Source organism: Nicotiana sylvestris, chromosome 9 (genome assembly GCF_000393655.2).
Source record: "Nicotiana sylvestris chromosome 9, ASM39365v2, whole genome shotgun sequence".
Classification (NCBI taxonomy): Eukaryota; Viridiplantae; Streptophyta; class Magnoliopsida; order Solanales; family Solanaceae; genus Nicotiana; species Nicotiana sylvestris.
The window spans coordinates 29,283,879-29,306,494 of NC_091065.1; the positions used below are offsets into that span (position 1 = coordinate 29,283,879).

Below are 22,616 nucleotides of genomic sequence, written 5' to 3' on the forward strand. Positions count from 1 at the left end.
GGGGGGGGTGCTTTTGGTAAAAAAAAAAAAACAGTTTTGGCCTCTTGAGAAGCTTGGTTAAACAGGCTATTAGTCTGGCTGGATTTGTTTTGATATGAATTACCATAGTCGAGCTCGTGACATGCTAAAATTACCACTCAAGAGCAATATCTAGTTAATTATGTGTAATAGATAATTCATTGTATAAGGTTAAAACTCCTCTCTTCTGTTGGCATGGAATAAGGCACGTATTTGTCAACTTGTTAACACACAAAAGCACAGAAAGTCCAAGTTTCTTCCTCAACTACGTATCAAAAATAAAAAACTCATCGATTAGATAACAGTGAGTGAGTCGCATGGGCTCCTCCAAATACCTTATGCAAGAACACTAACCACAGGCTTTTGACGTGATGCATGGATGTTGTACGCAGTACGCACAAGTACATCACAATATACTTTAAGCTAATTCCCCAATAAAGTTATCTTTTGTTGTTTATAGACAAGAACTTTGTTGTACACTATTCGAACTCCTGTATTTTCTGAAAGTTGCACGCTTCGGAAAGCTTATCATTAAACAATTCATAACTGTAAGGTAGAGAGGTAAACACATAAAGTAAAGCTTACACGACATCTATGTTGCGCAGAGAAATCTAACCACATAAGGCGAACAAGTTTAACATCTGTCAATGGGCCATTTAACTCTTCCTTTTGGAAAGGAGATGATAAAGACTGAGATTCTGCATCGGAATATCTTGAAGAAGCATCAAGCTTGTAGAATTGCTTTGCATTTTGGGCAAAAATATCATTGACAGCTACAAGAGCTTCTGTAATTGAAAGATTACCATCGATGCACGCATCCCATAGAACTTTGAACACCATTTCACGTGCTTTCTTCGCACCTACAGAGAGAACCAAGTCAAGATTATAGTTATTACAAAGTACAGAGCAGATAAAATAGGAATAAATTACTTAACTAACGTGCTATTCAAGCTGGATGTTTATTGTTTGGCAATGATTTTCTTTTCTGCAAAGATTCTAAACGAACTATATGCTTGATCAAAGTGAAAAATTGCCACCACACCCCATGAAGCAACATCCTCATTTATCTTACTATTTAGCACATTGACTAATACTAGTACAAATTCAAACTTGAAAGGCATAAAACTATCCACTAGGAAGCATGGAAAATGGACATGTGGAAAGGATAAGCTAGAGGAAAAATGTTGGGTAAGCAGCACCAGAATAAATTATGAGGTCAAAAGCATATCAAACATGTATCCTCTATTGTCCAAGCTCCAACTAGAGTTTTTTGGACAATAACTGTGCTACAAGGACATGACATCCTGTTATTACAAGTGTTTGTGCTTCTCAGCTTTCCAGTCATATAAAAAGGACACTTAATATTACCAGCAGAAGCAAAACTTTTTCGTATTATCTTTAGAGAAAGCAACATGTACAAACTTACCATTTCATTATCCCATTAATAAAGATAAGAACATCTGAGGACATACCTAAATAAAATCTTTCAGCAAATGCGATGCCACCCGTGTTGACCATGACCTGATGATATTTAAACATTACAGGGGGAATGTTCACTGTTTAAATGGTGCAGTAATTAAAGTGATGAAGAAGTAGTCAATATAAGATTTTGGAAATAGGCTGAAGTGAAAAGATGGGTTATTAGGACTTCGGTAAATAATTTGAGCCAAGACTTGGTCATAGTTTTATGCTTTGGTAAATAATTTGAGCAAGACTTGGTCATAATTTTATGCTTTTCTAAGTACATGAATAACCTTATTCATTGGAGCGAGCTCTAGAATTTCTTTCAGTGAGGATACCATCCCTTGGAAGCTAAGTTTAGGTATCGCCAACCCAAAATCAAGATAGACCTGTAATATATCAGAAGTTTACGCTGTTAGGGAGACAAACAAACATACAATCCTCATCATATGTATGTGGAGAACTCTCCAATGTGGCAGGTTACACCAAATACTCCAATTAAAAGTTGTCTTATCATCAGAGATACATGTTATTAATAGTTTTAGATAGAGAAGAACATACTTGAGGGTACACGGAAGCAAGATATGAAGCTTGCTTTATGAAGGGTAAAGATGCATGTAAAAGCACTAATCGATTCTTAGTGAATCTCTTATCCTCGAGAAGATTGCGAAGATTAAGGGGATTGGCTGGCCTCAGATCCAAATCCTTGTCCCCAAAACTGTAATGAAAAAGATAAAACCATGTACTCTTGAGGAACTAGGAAGGTACTTAAAAAACCAAATTGCTGTTGTCCGTCATTTGGCTTTTAATCTCATATACGAAAATTTTACATGTAACACGAAGCTCAAAGACTCTAAACCTAGTCAAATAGAGGGAAGATAGGAAGAAAATTAAGTGCCCTATATGTACATTTTTACCCTGTGTCTATCTGCATTGGCAAGTCAAAATTTTGAGACACCACCAAAGCATGCATGAAGATATAATCAACCAAGCTCTTGTTTGAGATTCTGACTGGCTTCGTAGCTGGAAATACAGAAACTATTAGAATTATTCACAATCATGGTGCATAAGAACCCCAAATCTTGCAAGACTCACCACATAAAACGTCGTTCAGGCTCTCGTCAGCCTCCTTTTGAGTGACTTCAGTATTAACTGAAAGTCCACTATGATGTGCAACAATACTTTTAAAGGCAACAACTTTCTCAGCTTCTGTATGCAACAGTCAGGAACAACTTTTGGAACCTTAACTTACCATTAATTGAAAGAAACATAAGCTCTGATACATATTGACCAAAATTCCAAAGGATATGACTTCAATTCCTTAGTGAAAGCCTCCGTGAATGAACCCAGTGTCCACAACGTTCCATTTGGACCCTGCAATAGAATAGCATAGGAGAAAGATGCTATATGTCACAGGGGCGTTTTCTGTCCGCCGAAAATGCTGCCAGCTGTGCGGCAGTCAAGTCCCCACTTGACCTCAGCCTTACCCGATTTTCGTTCGCTTCCGAGGTTTAACACTTAGAATCAATTTAAGGCAACATGAATAAACAAAGGCAACACAGATTTACGGGAACTCTTTCCCAACCTTTTATAATAAATCAATTACAAAGGAAATTCTCGAGTTAGGCAAGGTGCTGCCACCCTTGGCAGGCACCAACTCACAAAAGTGGCCTACACTTGCACGAATCTGCCCTATAAAAGCCCCTACCTAAGGCCGCTCGTGCTGCCACTCGTTTGGCAAGGCAATGGCACATATTTTGCCATGCTCAAGCCATAAAATAGACAACCCTATGTCTATCTTTCAGACATTTTCCCTCCCTAGGTACTTAGCCCGTTTTTAAGGCTGCTAACACACATATATATAGTGTAGTCAGCCTAAAAGTGTTTCCTATATTCAGTTGACATCCCCCAACTGATAGGACATGATCCCCATGATCAAAACGTGTGGAACATGATAGAACATGCTCCAAAAACGTGCAAAGACTTAGCCATATAATCAGCAACTCCTGGACATGGGTAGTTGTAACCGCCAACTGCATCATGTGCACCACATGTGCGCATTTTCTTGGCCAGCTGCTGCCCAATTTTGTGTCTAGTCTTGGATCGGCCCAATGCCATTATATCCAGCTGCATTGTGCCAAGCTCCAACGCCATTATAACCAGCTGCGTTGTGCTATAAATTTCCTTGACATCGCCACGAACTTGTTTGCCGCACGCTGCCTGCTGTCACAGTTGATTGTTCTTGTCAAGTCGCCCCTACTTGATCAAGTCTGCCCGTTGTCAATGCTGATTTTAGCATCAAGTCACCAAGCCTTGATGCCCTTCCCTTTGCCAAGTCGTTTGTCCACAAATAACTTAGGTGCCAACCCGCTCACCTAAGTCATGGCAACATCACATTGCCAATGCCACTGCCTTAGCACTAAGCTGCCTCACTTTAGCGCCGAGGTCTTTCCCGTTTAGCCTTGTCAAGCTCCCATCCAGCCCGCCTAGTTCCGTCAAGGTCTTGGCCTTGCTTGTACGCGACCCACTCTTGCTTTGGTGTAGTCCGTCACACCTTAGCCCTCAAATACAAGTGTAGTCCGTCTCACTTGTCTTAGCAACAGTTTGTTGCCATCGACAATACCCCCGCATTGTCTTGCATGTTGATTTTCCCTGGCACATAGGCCAATGGCAAGGCCATCATGCCAAAATCCTCGCCACTGCCGTGCCGCTCGCCGATCAGCTTTGTCAGGGGTCTAACAAACCACCCCAACCAGTTGAATTCGACGCCCTCGTCGAATAGATCCCAACACATGCTGCCATTTGCAAAGACATCACAAGTTTAGCACCCCTTTGAGAATTACGTTGTCCTTGCCCTCAAGTGCAACGTTTTTGTTTTCTCATTGCATTTCTTGTCCGTCGTTCCCACAGCAAATCCAGCACGCCAACTGACTGATTTGAAAGAACCCACACTGGTTTTTGGCACCCACAAACTCAAAATTTCTGCATCACTGCCTTCCTTGCCTTTTCTGAATTTCTAAGCCAAGACAGTCCCTTCCATGAACAAGAACACTAACCCACTGCCTTGCAGTCTTGTCCATGGCCATCTCGACCTCGTCACGAACCAAATCAAACCAAACCAACCTGGCTTTCTCTGATACCAATTGTCACAGGGGCGTTTTCTGTCCGCCGAAAATGTTGCCCGTTGTGCGGCAGTCAAGTCCCCACTTGACCTCAGCCTTACCCAATTTTCGTTCGCTTCCGAGGTTTAACACTTAGAATCAATTTAAGGCAACATGAATAAACAAAGGCAACACAGATTTACGGGAACTCTTTCCCAACCTTTTATAATAAATCAATTACAAAGGAAATTCTCGAGTTAGGCAAGGTGCTGCCACCCTTGGCAGGCACCAACTCACAAAAATGGCCTACACTTGCACGAATCTGCCCTATAAAAGCCCCTGCCTAAGGCCGCTCGTGCTGCCACTCGTTTGGCAAGGCAATGGCACATATTTTGCCATGCTCAAGCCATAAAATAGACAACCTTATGTCTATCTTTCAGACATTTTCCCTCCCTAGGTACTTAGCCCGTTTTTAAGGCTGCTAACACACATATATATAGTGTAGTCAGCCCAAAAGTGTTTCCTATATTCAGTTGACATCCCCCAACTGATAGGACATGATCCCCATGATCAAAACGTGTGGAACATGATAGAACATGCTCCAAAAACGTGTAAAGACTTAGCCATATAATCAGCAACTCCTGGACATGGGTAGTTGTAACCGCCAACTGCATCATGTGCACCACATGTGCGCATTTTCTTGGCCAGCTGCTGCCCAATTTCGTGTCTAGTCTTGGATCGGCCCAATGCCATTATATCCAGCTGCATTGTGCCAAGCTCCAACGCCATTATATCCAGCTGCGTTGTGCTATAAATTTCCTTGACATCGCCACGAACTTGTTTGCCGCACGCTGTCTGCTGTCACAGTTGATTGTTATTGTCAAGTCGCCCCTACTTGATCAAGTCTGCCCGTTGTCAATGCTGATTTTAGCATCAAGTCACCAAGCCTTGATGCCCTTCCCTTTGCCAAGTCGTTTGTCCACAAATAACTTAGGTGCCAACCCGCTCACCTAAGTCATGGCAACATCACATTGCCAATGCCACTGCCTTGGCACTAAGCTGCCTCACTTTAGCGCCGAGGTCTTTCCCGTTTAGCCTTGTCAAGCTCCCATCCAGCCCGCCTAGTTCCGTCAAGATCTTGGCCTTGCTTGTACGCAGCCCACTCTTGCTTTGGTGTAGTCCGTCACACCTTAGCCCTCAAATACAAGTGTAGTCCGTCTCACTTGTCTTAGCAACAGTTTGTTGCCATCGACAATACCCCCGCATTGTCTTGCATGTTGATTTTCCCCGGCACATAGGCCAATGGCAAGGCCATCATGCCAAAATCCTCGCCACTGCCATGCCGCTCGCCGATCAGCTTTGTCAGGGGTCTAACACTATACACCCCTACAAACTCCTCCCAAAATTTCAACACAAAACCCTAAATAATTTTCTCTTCTTTTCAAGTTTTACTTGGAGGAAAATCTAAGGGTTGAAGAACCAAGTTAGGAGCTGATATTTTCACCAAATAAGGTAAGTATACTGACTCTTTCATCCATTTTTTCAGCGAGAAAAGTAGAAAAATTCTTTCTATAATTGTAATAACTCACGGGACGGTGATTGGAAGTCGTGAGTTCGAGTTATTCAACTTGTAATGGACTGTTTTGTGGGTTGTTTCGTATTGTTGTTGGGTTGTTGGCTTTGAAAGTTTCTAGAGATATTGCATGCCAAACGAATAAGCTTTCACTCTCTTATGCCAAATGATATTAACAGATAGAACTTTTGTTCTATATGCAGCCTACAAATTCAGATTTTATCAAAGGCTGCACCTTTTTAGGCGTTGTTAAAGGCCTAATATGTTGCAGTGATATATCTCATGTACTTGTTTGCAGAAATATTGTGCAATATAAATTCTTTCATTACCTTCTCAAGAATCTTTTCAGCTACATGCTCAATTTGTAGTATTCTACCAACTGTTGGCACCAGAGTTTCGTGCCATTTGATGTCAAGCTTTTTGTTCAACTTAATTCCGTCGTCAATAAGTAAGATAACAATTCTTGCAGCTTTGAAGCAAATAGAAGCACTCGCCTCCAACCCAAAGCGTCGACGAGATTCTTCAACAGCATCCAAGGATAAGCTTGAGCCATACAGTTCACAAATTTCATTTAGGCCTCTCTGAAAGAAACAGACAGTACTTTAAGAAGAATGCCGAAATAGCAAAAGGATAATGTCTAAGAACTGGATCCATGATCATGACAAGCTAACAGAAAGAATAAGTAAAAAGAGCAAATGACAAGAACACCTTTGGCTTGTCCTTGGCCAGACAATATGAAGTAATGATTTATAGCACAACCACACTCCTAAAAAGGATGCGAGGGAACTTTTATTTTTATTTATCTCTATGTTATTCCGATAGATCAAACAGTAAAGGAGGAAAAGTACAGCATAGAACCAAGACATATCCCATTTAAAAATGGAAACGTACAATAAGAACATAATTGTTGCGTGAAAACTCAGGGATCCGGTCATGTTCGATATCATCCAAGCAAAGTACACGGAAAACTAAGTGCTGAAGGCATAATTAGAAGTGTGACCACTTAGGTCTACATTGCCACGATATTGTTCTATGGAAGCAGGCGGTTCTTTAACTGCTTATTAAGTTTTTAGATGGAATGGTCACAAACTTCAACACTAAGATTTCTCTTCAAAGGCACAAGAAAGTTATTACTTTTTTATGGAACAACAAATCCTCATCGGTTCCTATTATAAACTATAAAGTATAAACACAGTTACTTCAAACATCAAAATTTATATGCCAATTTTTTCATTTTGACGCATCCTGGAATGTTTGACACTATTTTACTGATACTACTCTTTGTGACCGGTGGCGGAGGCAGGATCTCCACGAAGGAGGTTCAAATTTTTTTTTTTTGTAGCTAGTGGAAATTGAATCTATGACCTTATGAAGGTTTTGAACTCCCTTGACCACTAAACTGCATTTTTGGGTTGTGTTAAGGGGTTCAAAACTTAATATATAGAGGTAAAAACCAGATTTTGCCTTATATATACAGTATAATTTTTCGGCGAAGGAGGCTCCGGTGAACCCCTTCCGCCCCTAAATCCGCCCCTGTTTGTGACTTTAACAACTTTCAAGAAATTAAATTTGTACAACTATTCAAATTGTAAACATTACGATGATGTTTTCTCTATAAAATTAACAGTTATTCTAACATTTTCTTTTATTGCCACTAATACAATATATAAGCCAAGTAGACATATTAAATAATAGAGAAAGTATATAAACCAAATTACCATGTTATTCTTGCATCTTTTTGTATTCTTACTCAGGGGCGGAGGCACAAGTCGTCCTACAGGTTCGGCCGAACCCATTAGCTTTTGCTACAATATATTTGGTGTTTTAAATTTATTAAATATGTATAAATATTAAATCTAAAACCCAGTGTCGTGATCTCAAAATCCAGAACCCATAAGGTTGCTCCGCCTCTATTCTTACTTCTATCTTCTTTGAGTAACGTTAAGACTACTAGTACCTCAGTATCTATACATGGTGAGGGGGGGAAATGGTGCAAAATAAGGTAATTGGGAAATTGTGGCGGGGGATAAGAATAGGCCTTGAAGTCGATGGGTTGAAATGAATCAGATAAAGTGTCGCCTATGATTTCAGAGAAGCAGCTGAGGAAAGGGACAGTGGAGTCGAGCGCCACAATGTTGTGGGCATGAGCATAGACAATTTCTACAATCTCCACTGCTCTTTTGAGCTCTTCAAAATTTTCCATATTTCGTCTTCCGTTTCCCATTTCAGGTCATAAGTTAAGTCATTCGGGGTGTTTACTTCATCTGGTGATGTGAAATTATTAGTCTCTGTAGCTCCTAAACAAATTATAGAAAAGACACTTGTAGATTGGCGGTGGTGAGGAAGTCAGCAACAAAATTAGCGAGGATGACTGCGATGCTTTCCCTCAATTATGGATCTAAGATGAAGCACAAGAACGATACTTAAATATATTTTGTGGTGATGACTACGTCAACTTGGGAGTTCGGCCTTGAGTCCCGAACCAAAGTAACTTCTCTCACTTTCTCTCTTCTTACACTTTGTTTGGATCACTCTTCTCCGTTGTTTTATAATATATTGTATTGTATTATATCGTATCGTTTTATGAATGTAATGTTTGAATAAATTGCATGATTTGTTATTGTTAAATAATATTTTACTGTTTGATTTGATTGTATCGTATTGTACTGTAACTGATAAGTTTACTAAAATATCCTCAATTATTTAAATATTAAATTTATCAAAAATTATGCATAAAAATAATTTAAAAATCAAAACAGAAAAATGCAAAATACCTTAAGAAAGCAGAACAAAGGAGCGAGACAGAAGAATGCAAAACAAAGGAGCACAACCAATTAGAATTGAGTTAAAAGCAAATTAGGAGAAAAAATAAAATAGAAGGCAGCAAAACACCTTTAACGTTGACTGTAGAAGTTTTAGAAAAAAATAAAGTAGATTATAGGTTGAAGATTGAAGTTAAAATAGAAAAAAAAAAAGTAAAAGGTAAAATAGAATTGTGGAGTAATAAGTTAGGGCATAATTAGAAAGAAAAATAGGAAACAATCCCACCACACCAAATTGGTTGTTTCAAAAAAGGAATTTTTCATTATTCCGGAACAATGAATTTAACAATACAATACAACCAATTTTAATGAAATAATAAAAACAAACATTGTTTTGGAATAATAATACAATACGATACAATAGGGAACAACCATCCAAACAAGCTGTTAAACTTCATCTTAGGTTAATAATAATGTCTAATACTTCATAAAGTTCAATGCATTCCATAAAACATCATATTCACCGCTATGGAGATTACTATAAGTTTGAGGACTTCAATATGTCGAAGATTTTGGGATTCCAAAGTTTAGAGTAATGTTTGTCCATTAATATTTAAATAGGATATGAGATTTTACTCATTCATCAATAATTACTTATTGCATGGTACTGAATAAAGGGACTTGCAACTATTTTAGGAGGCACTATGAACCAACGATTAACCAAAACTCGTTGTTGAGAAGTTCCTCGGTTGACGATTATACCTGGTCTTCACAAAACAATATGAAGAGAAGACCTAAAAGATAAGTTGACCAAAATTGTACATGAGAGAGATCATGTGAAAAAACAATGGAATGAAGATGGAAAGCAGAGGAACCGTTTAAAGTTGATATGTGGTTATTGTCGTTGTTTGTTATTTGAAAATATTATATTATTGATCAGATTTGTCTTTATCGTTTGTATGTATTTTGTATCATCAGTACATTAGCGTTATCATTTCGGTTGATTGTATGTTTTATTTTTGATTTTTATTTTGTTGTTCGTCTTTTTTATAAAGAAGTATGACATGTTATACAAATTTATGTTATACAGCAATCTTTATAATGTTATTAGTTTTCATATTCTGAAACATCATACACTACGAAATCATAGAAATTCCACTAATTTGTTGGGTAGAAGCACTCAATATTGTCATTTGATATATAATCTTCATTTGCTATGGCATTTTTCCTTTCAGCTAATGTCAAATTCCTACCAATTGATGCCGCTTGTTCCTCAACCAACTTGAGCATGTAGAATCGTTTGCGCCTTAATAACATTCGATTTTTCTCTTTTCTAATCATTTTTACTGCAATCTCGCATGATCTCGATCAATTCGAGGCATGGTTGGATAGGAGCTACGAGCATTCATGAGCATGGCATTGTGATTTAGTGTGTCGATGCCCACTCGCGTCGTGGTCCACAATAATACTCACATGAGCCTGAATATTTTAGTTGACGAAAATTATTATCCTGTTCGGTCAGAAGGTGAGGCTTATATTGTGACGATCTGATCGGTCGTTTTGAGTATTTGCATTCAATTAGATGGTTTGAGATTATGAATAGCTTCATATAGCGTATTATGACTTGCGTCTATCGTCAATCTTGTTTTTCGAGTGGTTCGGGATTGATTTGGAAGAATGATTCTCATCTAGAAAGCTTTAAGTTGGAAGAGTTGAACAAGTTTGACTTTTGTATATTTGACATCAAATTAGAGTTTTTAAGGTTCCATTAGGTCCAGATAGTGATTTTGGACTTGGACGTATGGCCGAATTTGCATTTGAATGTTCTAAGAGGTTTTGGCTCTAATTGGCGAAAGTTGGCTATTTGAAGGTGTGGAAAGTTCATATTTTTTACCAGGAGTTGACTTCGATGTTATCGGGTTCGGATTGTGGTTCTGGGAGTTGGAATATGTTTGTTATATCATTTGGAACTTGTGTGCGAAATTTGAGGTGATTCCGAGTTGTTTAGAGGTGTTCGGCTTAAGTTTAGAATTTTGATATTTGAAACAACTCATTAAGCTTGATTTGAGGTACGATTCGTGTTTTTGATGTTTTTACGTATGATTTGAGGCCTCGAGTAGGTCCATGTTATATTTTGGGACTTGTTGGTATGTTCGTACGGGGTCCTAAGGGGCTCGAGTGAGTTTCGAGGTGGTTTCGGACCATTTCAGAGTTTGCATGAGATGTTGGTTTTCTGGTGCTCCAGTTGAGCTTCGTGATCGCGGGAGTAGAATCGCAATCGTGCAGAGTATTTCGTCAGTGGGGTTGGTAGTTCATCACATTCGCGGAGGAGACATCGTGTTCGCAGAGAAGGAAATTGGACTGGAGGAGATTGCTCTTCGAGTTCGTGTGAAGCCAGCCGCGCTCGCGAAAGAGAGCTAGGAGCTGAATTATTCATCGCGATCCTGAGACCGCGAACGCAATCTTGAGACCGCGAACGCATAGTGTTTTCCTGGACAGTGTTCATTTAGTTCTTTGCGATCGGAAAGTGGGTCTCGCGATCGCAAAGAATCACCTAAAGTAGAGGTATAAGATATTATTTTCGGACTTTGAGCTCATTTTATCACATTTTGAGTTTGGAAGCTCGGATTTGGCAATTTTGGAGGAAATTTTCACCGCTTGGATTGGGGTAAGTATTTTTCACTCGAATATGATTCTTTTACGTGATTCTATCTTTGATTTTTGCATTTGATTTGTGAATCTAAAAGAGAAATTGGGGAGGGGGAAGGTTGTCCAAACTTTTTTCAAGTGAATAATTGAGTTTTGACCATCGATTCAGAGTCGGATTTGAGTGAAATTAGTATGGTGGATTCGTATTTGAATGGATTGTCAGAATTTTTAAGTTTTATCGGGTTCTGAGGTGCGGTTCCAGATTAACTTTTTGGTTGACTTTGAGTATTTGATGAAAGATTCAATCTTTATTGTTTGGGTTTGTTTTTTATGGTATTATTTGATGTTTTTGAGTTACTTTTGGCTAGTTTCGAGTCGTTCGGAGGTTGATTCACGCGGGATAGCGCTTCTAGAGGGTGTTGGCTTGCTCGGTATTGATTTGGCTTGTTCGAGTATGTAACATATCTAAACTTGGATTTGAGGGTAATTACGCTTGAGAACTATGATATTTGAGATGTGTTAGGGGTAACGTACGTACTAGGTCACGTGCGTATGTGCGTGCACCGGGTTATTCATGATTCGGGTAGTTCTTAGGCTATTATATGCCTTGATTTGTTATCGTGCTTCTTTTATATCATCTTTCCTCTATTTTTATGATTACGTAAGTTATTATTTATGCTAGAAATCATGTCTAGGCTATGTGATTAATTGTTTAAGACATGATAGGACTATTTTTACCATGTTGAGCTATTTGTCTTAGTCGTAGTCATACTATTAAGTCATGATAGTTGTATCCGCATGTTATATCTTTGTTTCCGTGCACTTTTGATATGCTATCTCACATGTTATTGGTGTTCTTGTACATGACACGAGTTTGAGCTGAATTTATGGCACATTGTGATATTTCGTATTGTATAATTTGATTATGTTTTGTGAGATGTTGGCATGTGGAGACTTGAGCGGATTGATGATTGATATGGGCCATAGAGCTGTGTTGTAAGTTATATTTGGATCAGGTTGCACGCTGTAACGGATTGATATTTGGATTGGATTACATGATGCAACAAATTGATATTTGGATCGGGTTGCACATCTCAACGGATTGATATTTCGATCAGGTTGTATGCTGCAGCGGATTGGTATTTGGACGGGGTTGCACACTGCAACAGATTGATATTTGGAATGAGTTGCATGCCACAACAGATCGATATTTGTATTGGGTGGATTAGGTTGCACGTCGAAATAATTATATTGATTATTGATTAGCGTTTGGGCCAGGATCCGCCCCTCTGGAGTCTGGCATTACAGTGAACACATGCACAGTGATATGTATGTGCTTTGGTGAGGGGCATTTATGCCAGGCACCCATACAATACTAAGTGATTATGTGTGTGATTGTGGGGTGCCCTTGTGCCAAGCACCTTGAGTGTGTTGAGAGTGAGTGTATTTGATGGTTCTACCATGATGTTATTGACTTGACATGTAGGCAGGAAGATGTATTTTCCTCATACTAGTTGGTAAATGAAATGTCTTATCTATTATTGAAAGTTTGGAAAAAATCAAGGTTATCTGATAAGCTCTTATTTTAGTGTTTTTGGTGAAAGATCCAGGCTTTAATTGTCATACTTTTAAAGCATGTCTAATTTTCTGTATTTGTGAACGAGCTCAACATGATATCTTTTGAGTTATTTGCTGTTATAGCCATCATTATATCATGTGTTGTTATTGATCGTTTGTGTTGGACATTGGCCTGTAATAGAACATGTCATAGCAAGTTTAGCTAAGGCATGTAAGAATAAACATGACAACGAAGGATAGGACAAATAATAACAACTCAATTAAATGCCTATAAGTGACCTAAGAGTCTAAACCGGTCAATTATTCAAATATAAGTCCGTATATACACTTGTCATCTCGTATACACGTCTTTCATATAATTCAAATAATACAATTAAACTGAAATTCCAAGGGGTATTTCCCCATACAAAGTTAGGCAAGATATTTACCTCAAAGATACTAAATCAATACTCTAAGAAGCCCTTCCTGTGTGAAACAACCTCCGAACGACTCGTATCTAGCCAAAATAACTTAATATCATAAATAAAAGCCATATGAAATAATTTTGGATAATAAAACTTTAATCTTTAAGTCAACTCTAGGCCCGCACCTCGAAACCTGACAAAACTTACAAATTCCGAACATGCATTCCGATACGAGTCCAATTATACAAAAATCATTCAAATCCGACCTTCAAACTATGAATTTATGTTTTGGAAAGTTTTTACTAAATTTCTCAGTTTCTCCAATTCAAATTATTAATCAAACACCAACATTGAGGTTGGGATTATGAAATAATAACAAATTCAAGTAAAAAATACTTACCCCAATCCAAGTAGTAAAAATCCCCTCCAAAATCACCCAAAACGAGCTCCAAAACCTTGCGAGAAAAAGTAACTAAATTCCGAAATTAAAAAAATGCAGCAACTGTTCCAGCTCGATTCAGGTCCTAGATGATCCTGAAACTTACGTTTGATAAGCCCAACACGGTCCTTGCAAGATTACACCCAAGATAGCCTCTTAAATCACCCAATTGACCTTAAAATGAGGGAGATATGATGTTTTGAATTTTTAAAAGCAATATGAAATTTTCTGGGATATAAATGGCATTTTCGTAATTACTTACACCAAAAAAAAACCAGCAATCTGAAAACTCATTCGGAACCTCCCGAACACAAACGATGTATGCATTTCAATCATAAAATACACTACGAACCTGCTCGCGCACTCAAAACACCGAAAAGAGATCATCTTGACCCGATATTGACCATGGTCAAACTTCAAATCTTTAACATAACTGGTTTCTCAACTAATGATCCGAAACACACCCAAGCCCCTCGGGACCCTATACAATCATACCAACAAATACAAATACATCATCCAAACTTATTCAAAGCCTCAAACATCCATGGGAACATCACAACAAAGAATCGAGGCTCAAACCGAATAGAATTTCTCTTAAGTTGTTGAATCTATTCATTCTTTTAAAAGAGTGTCCGAATCATTAAACACTTCAGATTACTTTCAAACTTCGCACACAAGTTCAATTCAACTATATAGACTTATCCAAAGTCTTGGAACACCAATTGGAGTCCAATAACATCAAAGTCAACTCTTGGACAAACTTATGAACTCTTAAGCTCTTCAAATTGTCAACTTTCGACAAATAGTGTCAAATTCTTATAGGAACCTCCGAAACCAAATCCGAATATAATGCAAGTCCAAAATTATCATCCGGACATATCGGAACAATCAAAACCTGATTCCGAGTCTGTTTACCCAAAAGTCAAATCTTGGTCAACTCTTCCAACTTAAAACTTCTAAAACGAGAATCATTCTTCCAAATCAATCCCAAACCACTTGAAAACCCAAAGCAACCTTACACGCAAGTAATAATACATAATATAAGGCTACTCAAAGTCTCAAACCACTGAATAGAACGCTAAAGCTCAAAACGACCGGTCGGTATACCCTTGGTATAAAATAAAAATATTATATTATATTTTTTAAATAAATTTACAGGTTGTTATTGAGATTTAGCTTTAGGCCATCAATATCATTGAGCTTCTATCGAATAAACCGTGCAAATTCATGAAAAGGATATATTGTATGAACTCATTATCTATCTTTTGAACTGGCGCAAGAGGGAACTAAGGGGCCTTCGGTACTTATATTACAACTAAAGCTATTAAACGGGTGGGCCGGGCCGGGTCCATTTTTTTACCCGTCCGGGTTTCGGGCCGGGCCGGTTCCGGGTTGGTACAGTAACGGGTTTAGCGGGCTGGGTTAATCCAGGTAAAAATTGAACCATAAGGGTTACGAGTTGAGGGGGCCGGGCCGGGCCGGGTTAGTGTATTTTTAATTTTTTTTTAGAATTTTGTATAACTATTGTAAGTTATATTAATACTTTGTATTAATTAAAAGAAATTAAGAATACAAGTAAGATGGGAAAAAATAGCACTTATTGCAAGTGCTACTTTATTTCTTAATTTCAAGTTTCAACTTTCAAACTTACAAAATGAAATGTTTACATTTTTTTCAACAAGTAAACTAGTAAAGTAGTAATTTCAAATGTTTTGCATCGCCCTAGCAAGTTCATCATAATCAATATGAACCGATTGACCTTCTTTTGGCATGTTAAATTCGGATGGGTTTCCATGTGTTAATATATATCACATTCATTTGCATAATAATTATATAGTTGTTGTAAATATTCATTTAGCTTGTTCATAGAAACATATAAATTTGGGGTTTCAGTTTCTCCAATCTCCATATAAGTATATAAAGCATTCATTAATTGGTGACAATCAGACATTTTAATAGAAGGATTTAAAACTGCACCAATTAAGTAAATCGGAGGAATTGGAAAGAAATATTTTTTGAATTTTGCTTGCATTTTTTCAACAACATCCTTATATTTTTCTTTCTTCTTAAATTCAGATAGTAGAAAAGAAATTTCAGCTATATGTACTAAAGCCATAGTAACAGTGGGGTAATATGCTCCAGAAAACTCAACAGTAGCTGTATAAAATTTATGTAAAAATTTAACAACATCATTAATGACCTCCCAAGTATCACTTGTTAACATACGCCTTGGATCAGTACAATGTACAATGTGCATTAAATTCAAGAAAAGAGAGCCAAATAAAATTATAAAATTAGAAGATGAAATCTTGCAAATTGAAGGGAAGAGAGAAATTGAGAATTTGAGAATTGAGATTGAGATAAGAATTTTGAGTGAAAAAATGAAGAAGAGGGGGGGGGGGTATTTATAGATTTTTAAAAGGGTTAATTTTGTAAAGTATTAAATACAAAAAATTAAAAAAAAATGGCCATTTATGCAACAAATCCGTTGGCCAACGGATATGTGATGAAAAATCTGATTTTCCAACGGATAGTGGGCCCCACGCTGCAGGAAAGTACAAAAAAAATAAATAAAAAAAATTTCTGACAGTTACCGGTCCGGGCCGGTCCGGGTTAACCGGTTCGGGCACTGTTCATGCCACCGGGTTACCCGGGCCCGGTTAACCGCTTGCCCAAACGAACCCCTCCGTCCCCGGCCTAACCCCCCTACCCAGCCCACCCGGCCCCCCTATGAACCGGGCCGGTCCGGTTCCGGTTTAAACCGGTCTGGGCCGGGCCGGTTCCGGTCCAACCCGGCCCGTTAGCCACCTTTAATTACAACCCTCCACGTGAAACAATAATGCTGCACCGAACAAACCTCAAAACCACTAAAAGGCTAGTCTGCCGTGTGATTAGCTCGGCAGCTCAGCTGAATACTAGGAATAAGCATTTGGATCCAATTTAACGGAGATAGAAAATCCCTATACTATGAGGATATAATTCCATTAAATGTATTTCAGAGATGGCGGATGGAATTATTAAAGTGTTGCCTGAAGATGTGATGATGTTTATTCTTATTAGGCTTAACGTGAAATCTCTCATACGACTCAAATGTGTCTTTAAAACTTTGTATACTCTCCTTCAATCATCCATGTTTATCAATTTTCATCTCAAACGGACCACCACTGCCAAAGATGAATTCATTCTACTCAAACGATCCTTCCAAGAAAGACCGAACAAATTTAAAGGTATCTTGTCTTTTCTCTTTGGAGTTAATGACCATATTGATCTTAGACCTGTTTCTCCTGATCAAGACTTACCATATCTCACCATCACTAATTCTTGTATTTTCCATCAAATATTGGGTCCTTGCCGCGGTTTAATTGTTCTTACCGATTCTGAAAGCACCGTCCTATTTAACCCAACAACTAGAAATTATAGGCTACTTCCATCAAGCAATTTTAATTGTCCATTGGGTTTCTATCATGATATTAAAGGTGTAGGGTTTGGCTTTGACTCGGTTGTGAATGACTACAAGGTTGTAAGAATTTCGCAAGTTATTGGAGATCCTCCTTTCAATGATTTTAATGTTAGAGAATGGAGAGTTGAGGTTTATGATATGATTACTGATTCTTGGAGAGACCTAGATCATGTTGATCAACAGTTGCTAAATTTGATTTGGTATCCTTGTTCTGAGATGTTTTACAAGGGAGCCGTTCATTGGTTTGCAACGAACATATTGTTTTGATTCTTTGTTTTGACTTGAGTACTGAGATTTTTCGGAATATGAAGATGCCTGATACTTGTGATTTTTTTGACGGTAAGTGTTATGGCCTTGTAGTTTTGGATGAGTCCTTGACATTGATTTGTTACCCTAATATAGGGAGTGTGCCTAAACAAAGAAAAGAACTAACAGATATCTAGATAATGAAAGAGTACGGTGTGAATGAATCTTGGGTTAAGAAATACACAATTAGACCTCTTCCTATTGAATCCCCATTAGCAATTTGGAGGGATCATCTGTTGTTTCTTCAAAGTAAAAGTGGACTTTTGATTACCTATGACCTTCATTCGGAAGAAGTCAAGGAGTTCAATTTGCAGGGTTTTCCCAAAAGTTTGAGAATTGCAATTTACAAGGAAAGCTTGACACCAATTCCAAATGGAAGTGAGCTTCGTAGCCAATTTCAAAACTATAGAGAAGATATAACTCTTTAAATTGATGACCTGTATTCTAACAACTCTTTCTCCGTGAAGATTTTGGTAAGTAGTTCGTTAAAATCATTTAGTTATCTCAAATGTGTACCATGTCTACATCTTTAAGACCTTCGCTTCGCAAGTTGAGTAAATGCTTTTATTTCTACGTTCTTTCATATTCATAACAAAAAATATTAGTTTATTACAGTATCTCATTACGGATAAATGTCACGGGCGGAGCTAGAATTCAATTTTTTGGATACTAAATTTTAAAACAACGACATCAAATATTAGTAATTGGATTCTAAATTTAATATTTGAGGCAAGGTTTTTGGTCATAGATTTGGTTCGTGATGCTTTGGAGAAGGCGAAATTGATTCACGAGCGAATTCGTACAGCGCAGTCCAGACAGAAAAGTTATGATGATAGGAAGGTTCGCATTGTGGCTTTCATGGAAGGTGAGAAGGTTCTTCTCCGAGTTTTGCCTATGAAGGACATGATGAGATTCGGGAAAAAGGGAAAGTTAAGCCCTCTGTATATTGGTTCTTTCGAGGTGTTAGAGAGAGTTGGTGAAGTGACCTACAGACTTGCTTTGCCACCAAATTTATCAGAAGTTCATCCGGTAGTTCATGTTTCTATACTTCCGAAGTACTGTGAAGATCTGTCACATGCGTTGGATTTTAGTCCAGTGCAATTAGACAAGGGTTTGACTTAAGATGAGGATCTAGTGGCCATTCTGAATAGGCAGTTTCGAAAGCTGAGGTTGAAGAATATTGCATCTGTGAAGGTTCAGTAGAGAGGTCAACTGGCCGAGGATGCGATTTGGGATACCGGGTATGATATGTGAGAAGATATCCTTACCTTTTTATACCCCATATATGGTTCTAAACTTGTTCGAGGACGGGCGTTTGTTTAAGAGGGGGAGAATGTAACGACCCAGTCGGTCATTTTATGTATTTGAGCCTTGTTCCTTTATTTGATGTTTCCTATATGCTTTTTTGTTGTTTTGCGTCTTGAAGGATGTTTGGTTTTGTTTCGAGGAAGTTTTAAAGTGAACTGGAACATTTAGTTTTGAAATCTTAAGTTATAAGAGCTGACCGAGGTTTGACTTTATTGTAAACAACCCTAGATGTTTTGATGGTTCCAATAAGTTCGTATAGTAATTTTTTTACCTAGACTTATGCCTGAATATGGAGTTGGAGATTCCTAGGTTTATTTGGCTCTTTTTGGCGAAAGTTGAAAATTTAAAGATTGGATGGTTCATAAATTTAGCAGGGAGTTGACTTTGAAGCTATCGAGGTCGGATTGTGGTTCTGGGGCTTGGAACATATTCGTTATATCATTTGTGATATGTGTGAAAAATTTAGGATTATCCTGAGTTGGTTAGACGTGGTTCGGCATGAGGTTTGGAAGTCTGAAAGTTGGTTAGTTTATTAAGCTTGAATTGAGGTGTGATTCATAGTTTTGATGTTAATTTATGTGATTCGAGACCTCAAGTAGGTCCGTGTTATACTTTGGGACTGGTTGATATTATTGGACGGGATCCGGGAGGCCTAGGGTGAGTTTTGGATGGGTTTCGAATCATTTGAGATCGAATTGGCTGATCAGGTCTGCTGTTTTTGCACCTACGAGATTTGGTCCATAGGTGTGGGCTTGCAAAAGTGGACATGAGGCTACAGATGCGAGTTTGGCTAGGATCAGGGTGTCTGCAGATGCGGCATTTGTTGCACAGGTGCTCTACTTATAGCACAGAAATAGCTTAACATAAGTGGATTTATGTTCGCAAAAATTATGGGAAGGGGCTTAAGTGGATTCCACATCTGCGAGGTATTTTCTGCAGATGCAATGTCGCAGAAGTGACATTTTAACTGCAGAATCGATAATCGTTTGGAAGAAGTAATTTAATCGAGATTTTGGTATAGTTTATTATAATTTAAGATAGAGAGCTCAGAATGGAGCGATTTTCACTAATTAGATTAGGGTAAATATTCTTAACTTGAATTTGATTATTATGCATGATTATATCTTTGATTCTGAAATTTGATTGATGAATCATAAGAGAAAAATATGGTGTTTTGAAAAAACTCTTCTAAAGTAAAAAATGGATATTTGAATCTTGATTTAGAGTCGATTTTGGATGAAATTTGTATATTGGACTCGTATTCAAATGGGTAATCGAGATTTGTGAATATTTTCGGGTTGCGAGGAGTGGGCTTGGGTTGACTTTTTGGTTGATTCTTTCTAATTTGATATAGATATGAGTGTTATTACTTGGTGTCGACTTCTATATTCATGTTTGATGTTATCGATTTGTGTTTTACTAGATTTGTGTCATTTGGAGGCCGAGTCGCGTGGGATTTGGAGTACTGATTCGCACACTTTTAGATAAGTAACATGTCTAAAATTGATTTGAGGGTAATTTTCCTGTTGGTTATGATATTTGAGATATATTTGGGGTGACGTATGTGTTAGTTGATGGGTGTATGTGCGTACACAAGGGTTATACATGATCCAGATTGACTTTAGGCTATTTTATGTCTTGTTCTACGATCACACATTATAATATCCATATTTTCTCTATTTGTATGACTTCTTGAGATATTATTTATCCTAGCAATCATGTCTAGGCTATGTGCTTATCTGTTTGAGACATGATAGGGATATTCTTGCTATTTTGAGAATTTTGCCTTAATTGTACTTATATCTCAATCATGATGCTATATCCGCGTATTATATCACATCTCAGTGGCTTCTGTATATGCTATCTCACATGCTATTAATGCCCTTATATGTGTGACACAGTTTGAGCTGAGTACTGTGAGATGTGAATATATGACACTTGAGCGGTTAATGACTGAGCTTGGGCCATGGAGCCGATTTAGTATTAATTATGAGGTGACGCGTACATCAAGCCCCACCTTGGGCTAAGTAATATTGATTATGAGGTGACGCGTGCGCCAGGCACCAAGTTGGAATATGTCATATTGATCATTAAATTAAATCCGATCAACGCTTGGGCAAGGACCTACCCCTCCAGAGTCAGGTATTAACTGTAGGCGCAAGCACAATATTATACATGTTCTTAGGTGAGGGACTTGTGACAGGTACCTGTATAGTGCTAAGTGTTATTGTTGTTGTGTGTGACAGTCCTAGGTCCATTGTGCCTTGGGGAAATGCCTACCTTCAGGAGAAGATTACCGAATGAGTTTCAAACCTATCCTCTTCGTTTCTCAAGATATTTAGGGAAATGGCCTTGTCGGGCACCACTTGCTGACAACGTGCTGAGATATGACATACTTGTTGATTTAATTGTGAATTGTTGATTCTAGCATGCATACTTGCCATGTAGGTACTAGGATGTATTCCTTCCATCATGCTTATTGGTACTTGATGTCTTTATTTAATGTATTGGACTTAGAATCACTGTTAAATTGAGGAAACAATGTTTAAATGACTTTTGTGAAAGTATTTATGCCTTAATTGTTATTCTTGAAAAGAATGCCTATTTCTTCTACGCAAAACTGTTGGATTTAATATTGCTTGAGCTACCTTTTTTACCATTATTATTCTGTTATTGTTGTAATTAGGTATTAGAAATGAGTTTTGGACTTTGCCGAGATAGTCGTTGCTTTCAGCCCGAGGATAAACTTACTACTTATTGAGTACTTGGGGTTGGTTATACTCATATTGCACTCTGCACTTTATGTGCAGATCTAGGTGCTGCCGAGAGGAAAGATTACTAGGGCATGGCCAATGTTAACTTGGGAGATTTCAAGGTAGCTGTTGTTCTGTTTGCATGCCTTGAAGTCCATTTTCTCTCGAGTTATGTTATTACTGTTCTATCTTTCGGACAATTATATTTTGAGAGCAGACTTCGTATTTAAAATATATAGTGCTCATGCGCTCGTTCTAGATCAATGGGTGGTTTTTTAGTTGTATTATTGCTATTGGATTTCATTATTTATGATTAGTCAGCTATTTAGACTATTTGATTATGTTAATTGAATTTATTCATGCTTGTTAATTGTTGTCTTGCCTAACACACGGTGATAGGTGCCATCACGGTTCCGGTAGAAGTTTGGGTCGTGACACACTATGAATTTTCCTTGATTTTTTTCTTTACCATCAAGCATACTGTTTAAAGTTAATCTCTTTCTCGTTTGTACTTTCTTCTTCGTTGCACCTTTGTGATTCTCCAAACTCGGGTATGCACCATTGGATATGAACATTTTACTTCTTCCGCTCTCTATTTTGTCCATTACTTTCTCATGATTAACTCATTTATCTTTAAGCTAATTTCAACTTTGTGTCATTAGTGCCTATTCATCTAACGGGTGGACTTTGGTATCCACATTTTCGATCTCCAAAATTTCAGTCAATGTCATACTGTTAAGTATTGATGATTAATAAAATATGTCTAATTACTTAAAGAACCAGGTCCTTAATGTAGCTGCTTAA

The 22,616-nt window shown here is 37.9% G+C and overlaps 1 protein-coding gene and 2 pseudogenes across 1 annotated transcript; 2 read left to right on the forward strand and 1 right to left on the reverse strand.

Moving 5' to 3' along the window:
* The window catches only part of LOC104239211 (protein fluG-like), a 149,076-nt pseudogene extending 140,516 nt beyond the window's left edge, over nt 1–8,560 (reverse strand).
* Nucleotides 8,561–16,848: 8,288 nt separating this feature from the next.
* Nucleotides 16,849–22,202, forward strand: LOC104239209 (F-box protein CPR1-like; annotated as a pseudogene).
* On the forward strand, nt 18,269–18,873 carry LOC138877377 (uncharacterized). The gene is made up of 2 exons (XM_070156985.1): nt 18,269–18,305; nt 18,500–18,873. Exons 1-2 carry the CDS (start codon nt 18,269–18,271, stop codon nt 18,871–18,873), a joined length of 411 nt encoding a protein of 136 aa, XP_070013086.1.
* Nucleotides 22,203–22,616: the final 414 nt, after the last annotated feature.